Source organism: Vespa mandarinia, chromosome 6 (assembly GCF_050613455.1).
Source record: "Vespa mandarinia isolate Hongniang chromosome 6, ASM5061345v1, whole genome shotgun sequence".
NCBI classification, from domain to species: domain Eukaryota; kingdom Metazoa; phylum Arthropoda; class Insecta; order Hymenoptera; family Vespidae; genus Vespa; species Vespa mandarinia.
Window position 1 is genome coordinate 1717501 of NC_140815.1, and position 22500 is coordinate 1740000.

Here is a 22500-nt window from a genome sequence, read left to right on the forward strand (position 1 = left end):
GAAGCGTAAAAATGTAGCTCATTCATGAAAGAACCAACAGGTAAACACGCGGTAACCATAAAGTTACATCGTATTACCGGAAAGAGAGCGGCCATTCATTCGGAAGAGACCCGGGAGGTCAGTGGATTTTTCCTTCCGCCTTTCCGAGCTGCTACCTCATTCGTTGACTTTTTCCATACGACGAACCACCCTCGGTGTTCCGTATAAGGCAAGGCGAGGCTAAAAGAAAAAGAGAAAAAGAGAAAGAGAGAGAGTGAGATAGTGAGATAGTAGGGAGGAGCCGAGTGTCGCTTTCTTTCGCGTCTCTTTCTTCTCTTGGAGTCTTTCAACGTCGCACTCTTTACAGGGTGGACAAAGAGTGGTGTAGGATAAGTACGAGAGAGGGTGAAAGAGAACGTGCGTGTTGGTTGTGCGTTGGAAAGCAAGTGGAGGTAAAAATGGGGAGAGCGAAAGAGAGTAGAGTAGAGTAACCGAGAGAAAAAGAGAGAAAAAAATGGAATAGAGGGAGAGAGGGTCGTTCAGGCAATCCACATTTCCACGTGGCGGACACGTGGAAAAAAGGACAAGGCCAGCGTAAAAATGCGGCGCGTGGGGGTTGGCCGTGCGGTGGGGATGAAGCGTGTCGAAAGAAGGGAGAGAGAGAGAGAGAGAAAGAGAGAGAGAGAGGGTGGGCCACGCTCGGTGGGAGAAAAAGTTAGAATGAGAGAGATAGAGAGATCGAGATACAGAAGTAGAGAGAGAAACAGAGAGAGAGAGAGAGAGAGGAAGAGAGAGAAAGAGAGAAAAGGAAGAAAGAGCGAGTGGAGTAGTCGCGTGGAGGGGAGAGACGTTCGGTAGGAAGTGGAAGGGATGGAAAGCTCCCTTGATAGGGAAGAGGCCACCGCGCACGTTAGACGAATGCAAGTGGAGACGCTCACGGTAGGTGGTGGGTGGCAAGGGAAGGGGGAGGAGAGGAAGGGAAAGAGAGGGTCATAGAGAGGGGCGCGTAAGACGACCGAGCTAACCATCGACCACCCTCCACACCACAAAATGAACATCGACTCCGACTCTACCTACAAAGTCGACGTCCTTTAACACTTCATGGCTGGACACGAACCTCCTCCTACTCCTTCTTCTTCTATTTTTTCTACTTCTTCTTCTTCTTTCTTCTTTTAATTTGTTTCTTTTTTCCTGCATTATTTTTCTTTCTTTCTTTCCCATCCAGTCGAGATTCGAGATTCGCCGAGAGAAAAAATTTCTTCCCCTGTCTGTCAGGGAATGAGCCAATGAAAAAAAAGTCCTTCTAAAACAAGGGGGAGTCGGAACAGAGTAGGGTGCCCGATTGGAAGGGGAAAAAAGGCTATTTTTTCTTCTTCTCATTCACCCCCACTCCCCCGCAGTACGATTAGTCATGCTCGTCTTGCCATACGGGGCACGACGTACTGAGGGAGGAGACCATTTTTATACGGTTCTCTCCCTTCTTTTTATTTCCACCTCGGACCTTCGCTACGCACACCCCCTTTTCTAAGAGCTCCCACACAATTTTTCAGTCAGTCGAACAGCTTGCCTCGTGACGTTAGCACGCTGCCATTAACTATCGTACTTTTCAGTTTTGATCAGAACATATAAGAGCTTTTTTATAGACGCGTATATTTATATATATAAATACATATATGTATCTCTAAGAAAGTTCTCGGAGTGAGTCAAAGCATCCGTGGAAGTAGGATATAAAAAAGAAACGACACAAAAAAGGAGGACTCTTTATGGAGTTTTCTTCTCCTGCGAGCATAACTCGGAGTGTCGAAAAAAAGAAGAAAGAAAGACAGATAGATACATAGATAGATAGATAGATAGAGAGTGCGAAAGTGCGATAGATAGAGAAAAAGAGAGAGAGAGAAAGAGAGAGAGGGAGAGTAAGAGAGAGAGAGAGAGAAAGAGAGACAGAGAAAGAGAGAGTGGAAAAAGGAAGGGAGAGAAGGGTAAGCTCGAGTGGGGTAGGCGAAAAGGTAAGCGCGGGGGAGGAAAGGAGAAGAAATTAGAAAAGGAGAGATCTCCCACTCTCTTTCTCACCCCTTATACGACGTTTACCCCCGTTCGAGGCGTCGACGGAGTCTCCGGCTCCCACCCGGCGGCTAAGGGTAGTTTGCGTGCGGCGGGGGAGGACGGTGGTGGCGTCGTCGGCGGCGACGGTGGCGGCGGCGAAGGCAAGGGAGAGAAAGGTCTGAGGAAAGGGGAGACAGAGCGCGCGCCACGCTCCTACGTCGGTTTGGTGGGGGCAAAGGAAAAGAGGGGTGGCTTGAAAACTCCTGTCCTACGACATACTCGGCTTTTTCCTTCTCGGCTAGGTGGATTTTCGACCTGGGAGGATTCGTACAAGGCTTAAGCACGGTCCAGGGTAGCCTGGGCCCTTGCCCGGGCCCCGTGGACCCGACTCCTACAAGGTTCCGATCGAGTAAGAGGGAGTACGAGGTAGTCGAAGGGAGGCGAAGAAAGGCGAGCAAAGGCGAGCGAGGCGGCCAGAAATTTCGCGACCGCGCACCACCTAAGACAACGCCCCTACCCGAACACGCGTTCTTTAAGGCACGAGGGGGTGGCTTTTAGTCAGACGCACGCGGTCTGAGAAGCGCGCCACCACCGACCCCCGACTCGGAGAAGGACTTAGCGTTTCTCGCGAGCCACAGACCTGAGTCAGTTTCGGTTCCTCCTCCGTCAAGGACTCGAACGCGGAAGAGGAGAGACCTTTTTCCACCGTCGTCGTCGTACGTCGTCGGGAGTCGCGTCGTTACCGTTGTAGTAGTCGTCGTCGTCGTCGTCGTCGCCGTCGCCGTCGCCGCCGCCGCCATCGTCGTCGTCGTCGTCGTCGCCGCCGTCGTCGTCGTCGTCGTCGTCGTCGTCGTCGTCGTCTTCGCCAACGTCTTTACCAAGGAAGAACAGTGTCTTGGCTGATACCGAACGCGAGAGAGGTGTTTGCCATTCTAACCCCTGACCGGAGAGAACTGCCACGCGAGAGTTACATCGACTTATATGCACCGATAGTATTTACCTACGTCGATTCCACGGACCCACTGATCTCTAGTAAGAGATCATTCTTGGATTCTTTCTACTTCCTCTACGATCGAGCTCTACGATTTTACGCGACGTATTATCGCGCGTTTATATTATTCGACGGGCTTCCTTTTCTTCTTCTTCTTCCTCTTTATCTTCTTCTACTTCTTCTTCTACTACTACTTCTTCTTCTTCTTCTTCTTCTTCTTCTTCTTCTTCCGCTACTTCTTCTTCTTCTGTTTTTATTTTTTGTGATCGTTTCTCCAGTGCGCGACACCAAGTTCGAAGAAATCCTTGCGACGCTAATATCTAGTGTTATTACTTCCTTTGTTTTTATTTTTCTTCTTATTATTCTTCTTATTTTTCTTCTTCTTCTTCTTCTTCTTCTTCTTCTTCTTTTTCATCATTATCATCACCATCATCATCATCACCATCATCTTCATCTTCCTCCTCTTTTTTCGTACGAATTTAGTAGGTTTTCCCCTCTTTCGACCGAACGTACCACCGATCCACCCCCTCTCCATCCCCTTACTCATGGAGCCTCTCTGACATGCCCGGTACGTCAGCGTACTAGCTTGCAGTGTTCCGTCGCGATAGCGAACAACTCGATCCTTTCTTCATTCAACAAGATCGGACGAATACAAGTGCCTTTAAGAAAATAATGGGAAGCGGTGTGTGGAGGGAAAGGACTATGTTCGAGGAAAACACTTTATGCGTGGTCGAAAAGCTAAGTGACGAGATCAGCGATCGTGATTGATAGGAATATCTAGGGAGAAAGAGAAAGAGAAAGAGAATGAAAAAGATATAAATATTAAGAAAGAAAAAAAAATAGAAAGAGATATATATATATATGTGTATATATATAGAGAGAGAGAGAGAAAGAGAAAGAGAGAGAAAGAAAGAAACAAAGAGTGCAAAGTGCGTGTCATTCTTTCCTCATCAAAAGCGAGAAAAATACGAGCGACAAGTTACTCTGTGCCGGCGGAAAAATTTTCTCTTATCTCGAAATGTTCTCGTTGAACGAAATTCGTCGATCGCTATATTATTTCTTTCGATAATAATAACAACGTATAGTGTACAATCGTCTAACGGGGTGCGAATATAAGTGTCGAAAATGTGACATCTGTTTTATTTGTTCCAAACGAAACGAAATAAAAGAAAAGTGAAACGTCAATGTCATTTCGTTCAATTTACAACATTCTCTCGTGCTCGGCTTTTTTTATCTAACTATTTTCTTTCTATCTTTATTTCATTCTTTCTCGAATTTCTTAATATCTTCTCTCTTTCTTATCAAATATCGAATGTGAACGTAAGAGGATTTCTCTTAATTATTCATTATTGTTTGAAAATATTTTGTGGACGTTTGAAAAAAAAAAAAAACAAAATATTCCTGAGTTATAATAACCACGAATAAATACTATGCGACGGCAACAGGAGCATACGTTACGCGTATTTTGAAATACATGTCTCTGCTTTTGAAAAAAAATGATCGCACGAACGAAATGAAATTAGATTACGTGTGTGTTTGAAGTATGAGGGAGAAAGAGACGACATCGAAAATTTAAGTTGATCGATTGAAAGTTTTCTAAACAAAAACAAACAAAAAAATGAATCTCACGCGCCGTCAAAAAAGTCGTATGAAAGTCATGTCGAGCGATTAGTTCTTTCTTTCTTTCTTTTTTTTTTTTTTTCTTTTTTATTAACTTTCTTCTTCGACGAAATTCTTCGCACAAAAATTTTCTCTGTATGCAAACGATTACGCTTCTCCAAACGTCTATCTCCTGTCACGCGTCCACGAATGGGATTTTTCAATTGGAAATAATATTCCAAGTGTTTCGTTTCAACTCCTTCAATGAACTTTAGTAAATTGCGTGACGCTACTGCCAATTAATAAAAGTTTCGTGAAGGATTAAACAACGTGCGATTTAAGTTCGAGAGGATCGTGACGTTAGATCGAAATATGTGTTTTTTGTGCGTCGTCCTTTTCTTCCTCCGTCAACAAGAAACATATCCGTTTTCACGTATAATAAATCCTAGTGTCGAGAAAGTGCGATGATCTCGGATCTTGGTGCATCGGCTTTCTTCGAGATTTTTTTGTTCGCGTTTTTATTTTTGTTTTTTTTTTTTTCAAAATCCCGTTGTTAATATCGTGTGAATGTTCGTCGACTAGTGCGTGTTACTAGAAGACGTGCATAACACGAAAATAATCTTATTTAAATAGGTTAATAATCGGTGAATTAATCAGTGCGCGATTATACACTTGTCGATTGAGAATAAATGGGGCATAAGTCACATGAAATTTGTTTTAAAACTAACGAAGGATTTGCGTTATCGTTCTACATGTTCGTCCCATGTTAGTTTTATCATTATCTTATTAATCCTACAAGCTGATTTTTATGTAAGTAACGTCCCATTGTTGTTATCGTTATTGTTGTTATTATCGTTTTTGTTGTTATCGCCGTTCGTTCGTTCGTTTATACGTTCGTTCGTTCGTTCGTTCGTTTGTTCGTTCGTTCGTTCGTTCGTTCGTTCGTTCGTTCGTTCGTTCGTTCGTTCGTTCGTTCGTCGATCGAATAATGTTTAACAGAAAATCTTTCAAGTTCGAAATATTTTTTACTGTCTTTTTTTATTTTTACGTCGAAGGGATGAACACGAATGAATGTATTACCTGTCTATTCTCGTCGGCTTGTGTATAATTTAAAGAGTTTTATCGTCGAATCGAGGTACATCTATTTTAATATATCACAGTGAAAGCGTAAATTTGCGAGTGCGAATGATCAACGGACATTTTACCGTTCTTCTTAAAGGAAAAATTCTCTTTCGACTTTTTCTGATCGACGCGAGCTGTCAATTATTTTTCGTTAAGACAATCGAGGATATATATATATATATATATATATATATATATATATATATATATATAACGCGATGTGTTCGTTGATTATACTATATAACTTGAATTAACTGTATATGCATGCAACGCGTCCATTAATTTATCTGCCACGTTTATAAAATACGCCGGTAGATCGACGAAATCGAATGATGTTTTTTTTTTTTCTTCTGATTTGCAGCTTCGAGCGGGAGACGCGTTACAGCGAGAAATTCCCGCGCAGGAGAGGAAGACTGGACAAAGCGGAAGAAGCAGAATAGGACGAGCAAAGCGGAAGAAGAAGCGGAGGAGTGCGAGTGCGGAAGAAGAAGAAGAGCGAAAGAGAAGCGGAACGATTATAAGCGGGGTTTGGAGTTGTAGTGATCGGCAACGAATATAAAAACAAAGAAAAAGAGAAAGAAAGAGAGGAGGAGAGAGAGAGAGAGAGAGAAAGAGAGAGAGAGCGAGAGCGAGAGAGAGAGAGGAAGAGAGAGAGAACATAAGAGAGAGAAAGCGTGAGAGAGAGAGAGAGAGAGAGAAGATCACGGAAGAAAGAACGTGGAAAGATATCGGCAGGAAGCTCCAATGTAAAACCCCGCGCCGCATACATATATATTTCAGTGTGTTCAAAAAACGAGTGTACCTAAGTGCAATATTAATTAAACCTAAACGATAATAAGAAGCAACCACAACTACCATCGACGATATCGGTAACGACGAGCGGTTAATCGATTATCGAAATAGAATTCCTTTTAAAGAGTTAAAGAGAAACGCTAGAGTCGCATTTCGAGGAGGAGTCGTCGACGCGCGCGAGCCAAAGTGGCAAAAGAGGAAGAGGCTCGAAAGTTTCGACCGCACCACCGACTACCGAAAAGCGGCGGAAAGCGCTTTTAAATAAAGAAAGAGAAAGATAGAGACAGAGAGAGAGAGAGAGAGAGAGAGAGAGAAGAGAGAAGAAGAAGAATCTGAAGAAAGTGCACTCAGAGAAAACGCACAGAAAAACGGAGTGACGGAAATCCAAAGAGGAAAAAGCTTCCCTCTCGTCCCGATTACAACAAAAAAAGACTCACACGAAAAATTATACACGCACACACACGCACATCAAACATTCAACGGGGCTAATACTCAGGGCAAAACGGGACGAGCAGTGACTTTATCTATCAGTGCGATTTCTTACACCCCGCTCTAAAGATTTAAAAGCGGTGAAACCTTCGACCGAATCCTGATCGCGTAATAGCGTGGACTATCCTTCCTCGCTTACACCGTCCGGGCTGGGCAATCCTGAATTTTAACCTGAACTTAAGTGTACGCTAGACTTTAAGTTAGATAGACAAAAGAAAAACTAGGCTGTTCTCCTTAATACGGAGTGCATCCATTCGCGCGCGCATCAAAGCAGAAGTTAAAGAGAAAAAAAAGAGAGGTACAGATAGTACATAGACACTACAACATAAACACACACTCACTTAACAAAAATTACACGAACACGTGAGAACACGACACCCTCCTACCCACGACAACGTTAAACGGACAAAAAGAAAAATAATTGAAGGAAGAGTAAAGAAGAGAGATCGAGCGAACCCACAGACGGGCATCTGTCTAGGAGAAATCAAAGGTATAATATCTACGTACATACTACGTATCGGCGAATCGGACCAAATCCGCGAGGTGACTCGAACAAATTCGTATCACGGCTACGAGAGAATCGAGAATAAGCGGAAGAAAAAGAAGAAGAAGAAGAAGAAGACGAAGAGAAACAGAAAGCAAGATCGTAAAGTCGGAATCAAGGTAATCGCGAATAAGGGCCGCTTGAGGCAAACGATCGCCATCGGAAGAAGAAGACGAAATAGAAGAAGAGGAAGAAGAAGGGAAGTCGAGGGAATCAGCGGAGCGGATTACATGAGCGCAGCAGCGGCCACTAACGGGCTCGGGAAGTTGCAGCAGGTGGCGAGTAACTGACGTTGCCCGCCGCCCACGTCGAAGCCCAAAAAGCCAAGGATCGTTATCGTTCGTACGAGGACGATCCTGGGCTGAAGGAGGAGGAGGAGAAGGAGGCGAAGCGATTGTGAGGAAGCGAGCGAGCTAGCCTCGAGCGAGCCGCGAGCGAGGCAAGGAACGGCGCCCAGCGCGGAGGAGTGCCGGCCGTCGAGCTGCTTACCTCAAGGGGTGCGAAAAAGCGGGCAAGCTGCGCCGGAAGGGGGTAGCCCGGGCTTCTCGCGAAGGCCTCAAGATTTCGGACGCGACGGCGGCCCTGGACCTACGCGCCCAGACACAAGCCCAATCGGAATTTGGCTTGGACCACCAGCAGCAGCAGCAACAGCATCACCACCAGCATCAGCAGCAACAACAGCACCATCACCATCAGCAGACACAACAACAGCCGCAGTCGCAGCAACAGCAGCCGCAGCAACATCCGCAGCAGCAGCAACAACAGCCGCCACCACCACAGCAGCAGCAGCAACAACAGCAGCAGCAGCAGCAACAACAACAGCAGCAACAAACTCAAAACCAAGACAACCGTCCCCATCATCCTCTCCTTCAACAGCAGCCGCAACAACATCACCACCACCACCACCATCATCATCATCAACACCACCCGGGGAATCATCTCCACCCTGGCGATTCGGGGGGTGGGATAGGTGGTGCTGGCGGAGGAGGAGGAGGAGGGGGAGGCGGAAGTGTTGGCGGTGGAGGCGGAGGAAACGCTGGAGGTGGAGGCGACGCTGGAGGAGGCGTCGGCGGAGGTGGTGGTGTTGCTGGTGTTGCTGGAGGACTACCGACATCGACCGAGCAAGATAGAGCCGCGAGGTTACAGGACGAAGAAGACGAGGATATTACAGAAAGAGAGGACGAGGAGGAGGACGAGGACCCTTGCAGTTCGCCAGAACCCGATCTCGAGAACGACCACGAATCCATGGAAGTCCAAGCCTCGGCCGTCACAGCGGCGGCCGCCAACTTGCACGCTCTGCGACAGCACGTCTTCAAGATGTCTGATTATTGGCAGCAGCCGCAACGAGGCCCGCCTCAGCATTCACCGGGGATACAGCATAGCCCAATATCAAACTCAACGCAACAGCAACAGCATCAGCAGGTTTCGCAGATGCACAGTCCCCTTGGCCAACAACAGCAGCAACAACAACAGCAGCAAGCGGCGGTGTCGCAGGTGCAACAAAATGCCAACTCTGGCCTAGGACAAACGACGAGTCCGCAACAACAATTGCAGCAACAGCAGCAACAGCAACAGCAACAACATGCGATGTCGATGAATCAGCAGGCCGCTCAGAGTGCGCAACATCAATCTTCCCCTGCACCCACGACACCGTCACCCCATGCGGATCACCAAGGTGCCATCGCCTCGAGCATGGCCCAAAGTCTCCATACGTTGGCAGCACAGGCCCAACAGAGCATGTCTCAAACGTCAAGCCCATCGCTGGGCGTTCAAGCTGCTCAAGCTCTAAGCCAAAACCTAGGGCAAGCATTGACGCAGGCCCTCACTCAAAACATGCAACAAAACCTTGGTCAAACGTTACAGCACAATCTGGCGCAAAGTTTGACGCCCAATCTGTCGCCTCAACAACAACAGCTGCTGAACCAACCGCAGAACCTAAGTCAAACCAATCAAAGCTTGCAGAATATTCAAAGTCAGGCGCAAAATCTTTCGCAGACGTTACAACAGCAGGCGCAAAATTTAACGCAAAACCTCAGCCTGAGTCAACAACAGGCATTGCAGCAGCAGGCACAGAATCTAACGCAAAATCTTCAACAACAGGCGCAAAACTTGACGCAAAATTTGCAACAGCAGGCACTTAATATGGCCGGTACGATCGGGCAAAACGGTGCGTTAACCGGTATGAACATGTCGGGCAGTCAACAACAAAATTCTCAGAATTCGATGCTTAGTCCTGGCGCGACCAGCCAAGACTCCCACGACGCTACGCTCACGGAGAAGCTCGTCAACGAGTTACAGGTGAGGAAACAAAGCGTATATTTCTCAGTTAAGAATTTACATACATAAGCTCGTTATATCTTTCCGCGAACGGTCGCATCTCTTTATACATCTTCCTTTTTTCTTTCGCTTTATTATTATTTTTTTTTTCTTATTCTTCTTTCTCTTCATCTTCCTCTTCTTTACGATATGTATTTTCTTCCTTTTTTTCTTTTCGCCTTTCTTTTTATTTTTTTTTTCCGTTTTTTTCTTTTATTTCCTCTATCTCGTCAGCCTCCCTCGACCATACTCACCGAGAGTAGAGATAAATAACTGGGACGAAGCGACCGCGATAAAAATACATAACGCATCGATAAATAAGGTCGTTCACTCAGGCAGACCGACTCGGACAATACTTTCAAGCAGTTTCTCCACACGGACTGACCGAAGAAAAATATTTGCTCGGATCGTGGCCGACGCGTTAACTTCTCGGCGTTGAGACCGTTAAGATCTCGTTACAGACTCTCTCTCTGATGCTCGCGTGTCGTGACCAAATCGATGTTTTTCTTTTCTACTTTTCTCATACTTCCCAAACGAAACGAGTCTATAACGTCCGTTCGAGAAACTTACTGTATCTCTTTTTTCTTTTTCTTTTTCTTTCGAAAGACTCTATTCGTTTTCCTCCTAATCATATATAACGGACTAAAGAAAAATAAGGATAACAAATATAAAAGAGATCCGTTTCGTAAACAATTATCTCGTCTCGTAAATCGAGCCAGACGACGACGTTGGCAATTTTGACGACAGTTAAAAACCGCGACTGTACCAAGAGATACACTTATGCTGCGGCCGACACGCACACGCACACGCACACACGCGCATATATACACATACACACAGACACACACACACACACACACATACACCGGAATAAGCTGAAGTACAATATCGCGTAAAGCTGAGCACGCAGACGAATGCAACGTGTACATGTAACGCAAACGAAGCAACGCGTGGTAACACGCACGGTAATGTACACTTATGCATGAATCTATCTATGTATGTGTATTACTACGTATGTATGTACTTACACACGTGCTCTCCACGAGGGAGGGCGAGCGCGGGCGTTCGAGCTCTCGTGCACGCGTACATTGAAAGCCGCGATGCCGCAAATGCGAACGCGGCCCACGCACACCAACGCGGGGATGCAGATACGTCGTCTCTCGGGGTTCTTGACCCGCGCAACACAGATAATACCATACGCATACGTCATACGGTACGCCGAGAAGATGTTCCCAAGAAAATATCGTACTGCGTTTCTCCGCTGGCACGATGTTACACCGATACACTTCTCCGCCACGACGTCGACGACGACGTCGACGACGACGACGATGACGACGACGACGACGACGACGACGACGACGACCACGACGATGACGACCACGAGGAGGAGGAGTTTAAGTTCCATTATGAATTTTTCTTTTTTTTCCCCTTATTTGTTTTTATCTTTTTTCTTATAAATTTTATTTTAACAATCTTCACAATTTTCTAATATTAACTCTTGTATGAATACATACATACATACATACATATATATATATATATATATATATATATATATATATCTATATATATATACATATATATATACACTTATCTACATATACATATACATATACAGATATATATATATATATCTGTATATATAGTCTGTATATATAGTATACGAACGTCGACATCGTTTCTATGAGGAACGTATAAATAGAATAAATTTAGAAAATTTTATGCGTTGGTAGGTATCGTTGATCCTTATAATCGTGTTAGTCGTAAAAAACACAAGCTACCTATAAAGCTTGTCTTAGAGATTTACTCTAAGAGAATGGTAATAGTGGATGAAGAATTGGAACCGGACTAATACGAGCCTCCTGTCTTGCCCGATAGTCTCGTGCCTCTGCGGCGGGGCTTGGTGGTGCGGGAGGTGCTGGCGGAGGCGGAGGAATGGGCAACATCAGCGAACGCACCCTCGAGGAATGCTGGTCCACCCTGCAGCGAGTGAGTTGAACACTCAGCCTGTTCACGAAACCCCTTTAAATAATTCTTCTTCGAGTCCCTCATACGTACATAACACGTGCATACATTCATTTTTATCGCTTATCCTTTTTTTTTGTTTCGGAACATCACATTTTCTCTTTTTCAATTTATCATATTATCGATTCAACATCGATCCATTTTTTTCTTTCGCAAATCACACACATACACACGTACGTAACGTTCATACACGTAGATGCGTTCGTTCTTGCACGTTCTTGAATCGAAGATCCAATTGGACAATTTCGTCCACTTTTATTTTGTGCCCTTTACCACACCAACCTCCGCCACCTCCCTATCTTTTTGAGCTTGCTCGTTTGTTTTGCACATCGTGTTTGTACACAAAAAAAAACAATTATTATTTTCTTATAGATTTCTCATAAAAACAAACATATTGTCGTAGCTCGCATGTTATACCATGTATTTGTATGCTTTTTCATTATTTCGATACCACATATTCCTTTATATATGTGGTTAGTTTTATAAATGAATTAAGAAACAAACGATTCGTTCGATCTGACATATTTTATATCACCGACTTAGCGATCCGTAAAATATAAAATAAAGACAGTAGAAGAGAAATAAATAGAATGTGGCGATGTTGATAATACATTATCGCCGGCGTCTTCGATCTGGAAGTCGCGAAGAAAGTCGAGAATAAAGAAATAAGGCGACATTAACGAGCCTTGAATCGCGTCGGAGCATCACTACGATGCTCGGAAATAATGGGGTGGGTCGGTTAATGGGAAGTAAAGGGGCTTTTCCCTGGACGAAAGAGGAGAGGGGAATGTAGAGTAGGGAGTAGAATAAGGGGAAAAAAGAAAAAACAAAAAAGAGAAAATAAAAAAGAAATTAAAAGAAAACGGGAGAAAAAAGAAAGGAGATAGAGAGAGAGAGAGAGAGAGAGAGAGAAAGAGCGTGAAGAAGAAGAAAAAGAAGAAAAAAGGAGTGAGGAACGAAGAAGAAAAGGTGGAAGTAGGTACTACATTGTAGGTAGGAAGTGAAAAGTAGGAGGAGTGCCACGGTAACGGTTGGGAAACTTTTAAATTCTCGTCCGCGCTACGAAGCAACAATTTGTTTCGTTAAGTAGCCGCTCGGTCTTTTGTTTTTGCGGCTTCTTTTATTTTTCAAAGGGATGGGTTGGTGAAGTAGGTGGGGAAGGGTAGGTAGGGTAAATGCCGGTGGTCTCGGTTTTCTTCCTCTCTCTCTCTCTCTCTCTCTCTTTCTCTGTACCACGTAAAACACGCCTTCCATCTCTCTCTCTCTTTCTCTCTTTCGGCACCTTAAAAGCCCACCTAGCACATAGTACACGGCGCACGCTGAGTGAAAACTTGCAAGAAAATCGCGAAAACGGTCGGCACGATGGCGAAGTTTTCGCGTTTCCGAGGGATTTAATTAAAAGATTTGGACTCCTTTGTGCTCCTCGAGTGGTACGACGCGTCACTCGCATCGTGAACGGAGGCCAAAGACTTGCCGGAAAAACGTGAACTTTTTTAGATAAACGAGAGAGAGACAGAGAGAGAGAGAGAGAGAGAGAGAGAGAGAGAGAGGAGAGAAAGAGAGAAAAAGAAAGAGTGAGAGAGGTATGTCGGTTCGTCGGCTCTCATGCGAGAACCTTGACTACGACGTCCTTAAGCCTTTGGCCCCCACGTTTAAAGATTCGGGGTTTTCGGGGGAAAAGTGGACCATCTATAATCGGCTTTGTCGTCCACGCGCGTACAAGCCCTGACCCCTTGGACATCAAACGAACGGACGCGACATAATATTTCGCACCCTCCTCACGCACCACTAATCTTTCAAGAAGACGTCCTCTCCCACCTTTCGTGTGGGCAGACGATGCTCAGACGACGACGCCGACGGAAGTTCTGGAAAAGAACAATGCTTCAAAAATTCATTGGATCAGATCCTAAGAGAGAATGAGAGAGATAGAATGAAAGAAAGAGAGGGAGAGAGAGAGAGATTGAATGTTACGTGAGAGTGTTAGACTGAAAAAGAAAGAGTTAGTGGAGTGTGAAAAGATTACTCCAAAGCAAACACTCGACAGTTTCGTTCTCATGAAAGAGACAAACGCCCTTATGAGATTGTTTCCTTCCGCTCGCGCACTACCGCCAAAAATTAAAATCCAATTACTTCGACGCCTCGTTCACCGTACCCGATGATTCAAATGAATTTTTTGCTCTAACCTCCTCTTTTAACCCTAACCAGAAACCGGTTCGCCGTATAACTACCGTGACTACCAATACAGTCTTCATCGATTTCGGGCCCTCCTCCGATCTCGGATCGGTGACAGCTGCATGAGAAAAACCGGAACGTTCACGAAGAGAAAAGAGAGAGAGAGAGAGAGAGAGAGAGAGAAAAGAAGAAAAGAAAAGGAGAAGGTGAGAAGAGGAAGCAGGAAGGCAAGAGGCAGAAAAAGGGGTGGAGGAAGGGACGGAGGGAAAGAAAAAAGAATGATAAAACAAAAGAGAATCTCGGTTACTTTCTGTCTTGAAAGAAATGTAATTGTATTATTTTGTAAATTTTTTTTTCTTTCGACATAATTCAATAACGTTGATCGATGTTTTTAATCATTAAAAATCGATTATTATAATCATATATATATATATGTGTGACTATAAGTACTGTCGACATATATATGTATTATCGGGAATATTATTGAAGTAGGTTTCTTCTGTAAAGGACTCTTGTACGTCTTAAAATACGAATCATGCATGCTTAAGCGTTACTTACTTTCTCACGTGTATTTGAACCACCCCGAAAAAGAAGGGGTTTTTTTGCGTTCAATCCCGAAGGTCGTTCCTTCCTACTATTTAAATAACGGTTCTCGCACGCGTGTCATTGTTTCACAATTTTCTCTCTCTCTCTCTCTCTCTCTCTCTCTCTCTCTCTCTCTCTCTCTCTATTCGAAACCGAGTAACCCTTTTTGCAAGAACGCAAAGAGGACCGGGGGGAGAGGGGAGAAGGTCCTCTTCGTTTCGAACCGCAAGACAAAAAAGAAAAAGATGAAAGTACCGGAGCGAAAAGGATTGAACAACCGATGGGAAATAAAATAATAAGAAGAATATGAAATAAGAATAAGAATAAGAAGAATAAGAGAAAGAGATAGAGATATAAAAGAAGAATAAGTAGGAGTTCCGTGCCTCGTGGCCGTTACAACAAACGAAAATAAAATTACGACGTCTCAAGAGCAACTTGCTCGCTTCCATCCCGGCGAATCGCTTGGCCCGTCTTCGCGGCTTTTCTGTAATTTTCTGTGATTTTCAGATCGCATGATAGTCGACGATAAGACAAACCTTTGTGGTCTTTCCCTGTGCTAGCTTTTACCGACACGAGTTAATCGAATATAATTCGATCGTTCCTACTGTAGCTCGAATTCGAAGGTGGTAATGATCGAATAATACTCCGATCGACAAGAATGAAAGAGAGAGAGAGAGAGAGAGAGAGAGAGAGAGAGAGAGGGAAAGAAAGAAATAGAAGTTCCTTTTTCTCGCGATAATGAAGCAACAATGAAGAGCGCAATTCGATTGTATCACGAGAGAACTTTCTGCGAATAAATCTAACGAATTTTCAATCATCCCCAATTCTCTCCCTCTCTCTCTCTCTCTCTCTCTTTCTCTTTTTTTTTCCTTTATTCCCCGTTCACGTTCATGAAATAACTTTTGAATGAAACTTCAACGAGAACGATGTCACACGTAATGACAAATTGAAATTTTCTTTTAACCTTGACCAATAAAAAATTCGAATATACCAAGTGCCAATCCAAATTGGCCGATCTCGTCGAATAACGAGAGAGATAGAGAGAGAGAGAGAAAGAGAGAGAGAAAACCTAAGAGCTAAACGCGATTCGAATTAAAGAAGAAAAGGGAAGGAAAGGACGAAGAAAGTAAAGGAAAGAGGCTCGGCTCTCGGCTCCGAGCGGAACGGCACGCAGATACGTGGCAGCCCCGCCGGCTACAGCTCTCTTTCTTCTTCTTTTTCTCTTCTTTATTCGTCTCTCTCTCTCTCTCTTTTTCTTTCTCTTTCTTTCTCTCTCTCTCTCTCTCTCTCTCTCGCTTGTTCTCCCACTCTTTCTTTTCCTGTCTCCCTTCCGAGCAGTTTCGCCGTGACCTACCCCAAGAAGATCGCGAAAAAGAGAAAAAGAAGTAGTCGACGCGATGGAAGGAGAAACGCTAGAGTGAGCCAGCTAGTGAGAAACATAAAGAGAGAGCGAGAGAGAGAGAGAGAGAGAAAAGGAGAGGGAGAGAGAAACAGAGAAAGAGAAAGAGAGATAAAGGGAGAGGAAGGGAGGGAGGGAGGGGGAGGGAAAGCGCCCACACACGCCTTCGAAGTGCAGTAACGACGCGGAGGGAGAAAGAAGAAGTCGTGGAGGGGCTGAGAGGGGAGAGCACTCTGAGCAGAGTTTATTCTTTGTGTCGCGCGTGTGGCTGAGGGTTTTTTTTTATCGTTCGTTGACTCCGCATTTTCTCTCTCTCTCTCTCTCTCTCTCTCTTTCTCTTTTTCTCTCTCTTTTTCTCTGTCTCTCTCTCTCTCTCTCTCTCTCTTTCTTTCTTTCTCTTTTTCTCTCTCTTTTTCTCTCTCTCTTTCTCCCTCTCTCTCTCTCTCTTTCTTTCTCCCTCCACTTTTTCTTTCTCTCTTTCTTTCTTTCTCTTTTTCCTTCTCTCTTATGCACTCGCGAGCATTCGTGCAGCCTCGGCGGTCCGAGCCGACCAACGCCACGCACGATAAGATTGCGCTCGCAGGGACGAGCCAAAGATCTATACCTCTCTCTCTCTCTCTCTCTTTTTCTTTCTTTCTTTGTCCCTGTCTCTCTCGTCGAAATTTGCTCGTTGGTATCCATTCGTTCACTTCTCGCTCTGCGAAAGAATTTTTCTGATCTCAAGGTCGTTCGACAATATTTGATTTATTTTTATTTATTTTATTTAACTTTCTAGAAAATAGATTCTTATTTCCATTTACGCAGTATACGTTAAATCGAGGAATCTTGGATATGACCTGGTATTATTTCGTACCCCGTTTTATGTCGGATAGCTGGTCACGATCGCCGAAAATGAAAGGAATCGTATAAACGGTTAGCGTATCGCTTGCATATAGTTTGCAAATAAGCGAATAAGCGACAGCCGGCATTATGTCGATTACCGGCACGTTCTCGCGCGATCAACGGAATTCATTATCGAACGGGGAACGAAAGACTCGCGGGTCCCGCGAACGTATCGAGTACAACGACGAAACACACGACTTCGTCACAAGGTTATTGACCTCCTCTTCTCTCAGGCGTTCCCATAATGCATGTGCAATTACGGGCGGAGCGCCGGAAAGAGATTCAATGTTTTGCGTCTCTGGATAAAATTAAACTCGTAACAGTTTTACGTAGGGACGGACGTATGTATGCTCGTATGAGCGAGCGTATCTGTGCGTACGTGCGTGCGTATATAAGTATGTACATTTCTATATGTGTGTATCATTGATAGTAGCCATGCGTACAGAACCTACCAGTCTGTTTAATATTTTGTAAAAAAAAGAAAAAAAAAGAAAGAGAGAGTGAGTTTTCGTTCTCCGGAAAATTTCATCGATCGTTGATACAAGGTCGATGACCTTGACTATTTAATGCGTATTGATGAAAAATGTAAATGCAACAACTGACGCTCGTCAAGACAGTTTGAGAACAGTTAAATATCTCATAATAATTCTTGTTTAAGAAAGAAAGAGAAAGAGAGAAAAAGAGAAAGAGAAATAGAGATAGATAGAAAGAGGGAGAGAGTATATAACAGTGAGAGAACGGCTTATAATCTGCGAACGTCCTATATTTAAGCTAGCCTATATTTAAGAGCCGTCGCTAAAGCGACCAAAGTCTACGAAAGTCGATACCAAGTTTCATCGCGATTCTCTCTTTCTCTTTCTCTCTTTTTATGCCAAGACCTTATTTCTCTTTTCCAGAGGTAACGTTTCGATAAACTTCCTCGGCCACTTTCACGTAATCGCATTTCGCCCTTTCGAAAGTTTTCGCGCTCGTTGAATTTTTATCCTAGTTACTAAATAATGGACGGCAAGAACAAAAAAAGAATGTAAAGAAGTATATTATTAATTTGAAAATAACGCGAAATACATAGAAGAGAACAGGATAAAATAAACATCGGGAGACTGAGGGGAAGCAGGTTGTATTAAAAACAGAAAAAGAATAAAAAAAAAGAAAATGTGAACGTTCAAAAGAACAAAATTAATCTACATTCGTCATTTAAATCTGACGTATCTCGCGAATAACGAGACAAAATGAAAGATGTTTTCTAATTTCATGAAAAGCACCTTTACGATTTTACGACCAATTGATCAATTCAAATGGATTTGATAAATAATAGGATCACGTATAAATATAATAATAAAAGTAAACGAAAGGACGTTTGATTGAATATATAGAGAAAGAATGAGAGAAGTAGAAAAGAACAAAAGGGGAAAAAGAAAAAAAAAAGGGAAAGAAAAGAAAAAGAAAAACTGGTAAAAGCCTGGAAGACGAAAGCCGCCGTTTCGCTCCCGTTCGAGTCAAGAAATCTCAGCGTCCGCGTCCGCGAAAGAGAGCCCGCGCATATCCGAGAGTTCTCCCCGCGTTCCTCCTCTCCCCTCTCATCTCCGGCTTACGGAGCTGCGGCGGCAAAAGATCGTTGCCCTTCTAAATATAAGTTTGCAAAATCGAAGAACAAAACTGCAGAGTTTTGCCGCGGTCTGCGCGGCTCTCCTCCGTGTGTATATTGCCGGTGGATCAGCCCCTTCTTCTTCTTTTTCTTCTTCTTCTCCTTCGCTATCTTCTTCTTCTTCTTCTTCTTCTTCTTCTTCTTCTTCTTCTTCGCAATCTTCTTCTTCTTCTTCTTATTCTTCTTCTATTTCTACTTCTACTTCTACTTCTACTTCTACTTCTTCTACTTCTACTTCTACCACTCGTTCTCTCTCGCCTTTCCATCCGACAAGCTCGATCCTCCTCCCCCACCTTCTCCTCCACCTCTCCCATTCTCGTTCTCCACCTCCACCATCTTCGTTCCTTTCCATCCCACTGTAACTCCATCATTCCGAGGATTCACGAATCCGCTTCATCCGTCTACCGAACGACTTTCGCTCGAAATTCGTGCGTTTCTTTTTAAACGTAATCGTAGGTCATATTGTTTCTTTCCTTTTTTTCTTTTCTCTACTTCGTTTTTCTTTTTCTGTTTTTGTTTCTCCTTGAAATAAAAATAAATAACGGGAGACGAGAAATTATGATATTTCTTCGTCATCAGGAATTGCGCGAAACTGGCCTAAATTGATAAACAGTCGGAAGTTACAGATGAGTGTAAGGATCGAAAAGTGAGTTAGATAGAAAAAGTATTTCCGCAATAGGACGTAATTATCTAAGTTACTATATATAAACATATATATAGTATACCAAGTTTTAATGAATGATGAAATATAATAGTAGTAAAATTCGACTATTATTAATAATAATAGCCGAAGAAATGGAAAATGTGTAGAAATAATTTATGTGTATTGCAACAAAATATAAAAAAAGAAGATCGGTGTTAGAAAGCTTTGGAAGAAAGCTGACAGCATCGAACGAAATTCGCGCGCTCGCCCGAACGTAGTCGTAGGTCAGGAACCGGCCGAGTATACGAGAGTGAGGAGGATGAGGAGAGAGACGAAACGAGAGGGAGACCGATTGGAAGAGGGAGAGAGAGGGAAGAAGAAGGGTGGGAGGAAGAGAGGGGATCCCTCTCGTGCTGTTAAAAGAGAGAAAGAGAGATAGCGTGCTCAGCATGGAAAGGGTAAAGAGAGAAAAAGAAATAAAGAAAGAAAGAAAGAAAGAAATAAAGAAAGAAAGAAAGAAAGAAAGAAAGATATGAATACAAGCGAACTCTCGGTGGCGAAGAAAAACGAATAAGAAACGACGATGCGGGAGGAGATCCTCCTTTGAGCGAGAAAGAAAGAAAGAGAGAAAAAGAGAGAGAAAGATAGAGAGAGAAGGAAAGAGAATGTGTGGGCGTGGATGGGGCAAGGAGAAGGTGGAAAAGAAAGAGGTAAAAAAGATCGTGTCGAGAGGAAAAAATAGCCGATTTGGAATCTGGGTTAACGGGGCCGAGACGATGCACAATGACAACGCTCCAATGCCATTCGCTGAGAGAAAGAGAGAGAGAGAGAGAGAGAGAGAGAGAGAGAGAGAGAGAAAGAGAAAGAAAAGTCGTCAATACGTAGTGACACGTAAACGAGGATATCTCCTCTCCTTTGTTCGATCGATCGCCGCGAGGAAAAAAAAAAAGAAAAAAAAGAAGAGTTAATATCGTATCCTTGACAAACTTTCTTCGTTTTTCCTTTTTTTTCTTTTTCTTCTTCATTAAAAATCTTTCAAATTGCAAGAGGATGTCCTAGAAAGTAGACGGTATTGAAAGAATAAAAGAGAAAGAGAGAGAGAGAGAGAGAGAAAGAATGCGTTTTGAAAGAGCAGTAGCGCTCTCGGCATGATCGTCATCGTCATCTCCGCGTGCGTGGGTGAATAGCCTGACCGTTCGAAAGAGGTAGGAGTGGGCGAGAGGGAGAGGGAAGAAAGAAAGGAAGGAAGAAAGATGGTACTTGAGTGAAGTAGAGAGAGGGAAAGAGAGAGACAGAGAGAGAGAGAGAGAGATCGCAAGGTGTGAGAGAGTTCGGTGCATGCAACGCATTGGAGAGAAAGAGATAGATAGATAGATAGATAGATAGATAGATAGATAGATAGAGAGAGAGAGAGAGAGAGAGAGAGAAGGAGGAGAGAGAAAGAGAGGATATGAGAGGCGGGAACGAAAGGAACTAAAAAAGATGGGAAAGGTCTTTCTAACTCCATGCGTTTCTCTACGCAAGGAATATTGTGGTAAACATATTTGGGCTTAGGCCCTTCCTAAAGTGGTGCCTTCTATCCCCACTCTAATCTTTTGCTTTTTCTTCCTTTCTTTCTTCTTACTTCTCCTACCACCCTCCCCTCCCCCTGTTACCCGACCACCACCACTACCACATTGTTCTCACGAAAGGAGCAACCGAATTTGAAGAAAGGCCATTGGCCGAATGTTTCCTACTTCCCGATTAGGAACTGCCCTCCGACAAGACGCTATTTTCGGGCAGTGTTTAGTCGTCGGCATGCGGCGAGCCATAGGGAAGGTCACGCGGCTTCGGTAAACTTACGGATCAATCAGACGATCTTGACCGTCGCGATCAAGTTCATCGATTCTCCCGTAGCGACGCTCCCAACTACTATTACTCGTCGCACGGATCGTGTTCTCGTTAATTTTAATGAATCCTCGTGGCTCATGCGTTCGTAATAAAGTCAACGAGGTTAAAACTTCAGAACCGATGGCAGATATAGATTTCGGATGGTATACGACGAGAGGACATGGCAAGAGGAGGATAGTAAATTTTCTTCTTTTTCTTTTTTTTTTTTTTTTACACAATCGGCACGTAATTAGATGTGTGATCTCGTTGAAAATCTTTCGATCTCCTAATGATGATGATGATGATGATAATGATGATGATGATGATGATGATGATGATGATGATGACGACGACGACGACGAGGAATAAGAATAAGAAAAAGAAAAGGAAGAAGAAGAAAAGAAAGAAAAGGAAAAGAAGAAGTAGCCGGAGTCCGAGGAGGACCGCGACCGCCGTTGAGAGAGTCGAGCGGCGAGAAGTCGCGATCTCGCTCGCGAGCTAGCTAGCAACCCCACTCCTCCGTAGCTCCCCTGGATCCGCTCTGGCGACTCCTCGAGGCGAGTACTCTACCTTCGGACCTTCGCGCCAGTAACCCCCTCCATCGTGCGCTCAACCAATCGCGGCCGAGGACGCCGGCGTGAAGCCTACGCGACGGCGGCCAAACCGATTCTCGCCGGCGCCCCAGCATTTTATACGGAAAAGACTCTTTAACGAAGCACAAGGTGCGCACGCACGATCAACTTCACGCGACACCACGCGCGCACCGCGTCACACGCACACGGGGAGAGGCGAGAGTGTGACTGACGACGACAACGACAACGACGACGACGACGACGACGACGACGACGACAACGACGACGACGACGAGGACGACGACTGTGACGAAGACCGTGACGAAGACGACGAAGACGAAGACGAAGACGAAACGACGAGTTCTCCCTTTCCTATCGTTCCTTCCCTCCTTCCTCCCACTCTCTCATCCTGGATACCACAAAGAAAAGACTACGAATCGCGAGTGCCGCCGAATTTGAAACGACGAAAGTGAAGGAATCCCTTTGGCAACACGAGAATTCTACCAGTAGCGTCAAGAGGAAGAAGAAGAAGAAGAAAGAGAATCAGTTTTGAAGAACTCAACGATAAGATGGGAAAACAACGGAAAGAAGCTACTGGACTACGGAACGCCGTTTGACACTCTCCATCCTTTACCATTCCTTTCTCTTTCTTTCTTTCTTTCTCTCCCTCTCTCCCTTTTTTCGTCTTTCTCCTTCTACCGAAAAGAAGAGGAAGTAAACGAGAACGATAACAACACAATATCCCGCTACGCGCGAGTTCGCGCGCCGAAGACGCGTGCTGAGGATGCGCGCTTCGCGTTGACAGCTGAGAGTGCGCGAGAATTCCTCCCCCT

General features: G+C 44.3%; 1 protein-coding gene and 1 long non-coding RNA gene across 13 annotated transcripts in view; both read left to right on the forward strand.

Moving 5' to 3' along the window:
- Positions 1-6235, forward strand: part of LOC118440915 (uncharacterized) — a 32641-nt gene extending 26406 nt beyond the window's left edge. Inside the window, exon 3 of one of the 2 annotated variants that reach the window (XR_014982306.1) lies at positions 6096-6235. This is a non-coding gene — a long non-coding RNA (uncharacterized LOC118440915). The remainder of the gene's footprint in view (positions 1-6095) is intronic. The other variant, XR_014982307.1, reaches the window with a different exon arrangement.
- Positions 6236-8592: 2357 nt separating this feature from the next.
- Positions 8593-22500, forward strand: part of dati (zinc finger protein datilografo) — a 91871-nt gene continuing 77963 nt past the window's right edge. For 8 of the 11 annotated variants that reach the window (XM_035864661.2, XM_085657867.1, XM_085657872.1 and 5 more), the window contains exons 1-2: positions 8593-9857; positions 11754-11864. In XM_035864661.2, coding sequence (XP_035720554.1) covers positions 8805-9857; positions 11754-11864 — 1164 coding nt within the window. In that variant the 5' untranslated portion in view covers positions 8593-8804. The remainder of the gene's footprint in view (positions 9858-11753; positions 11865-22500) is intronic. The other 3 variants (XM_085657870.1, XM_085657871.1, XM_035864662.2) reach the window with 2 other exon arrangements.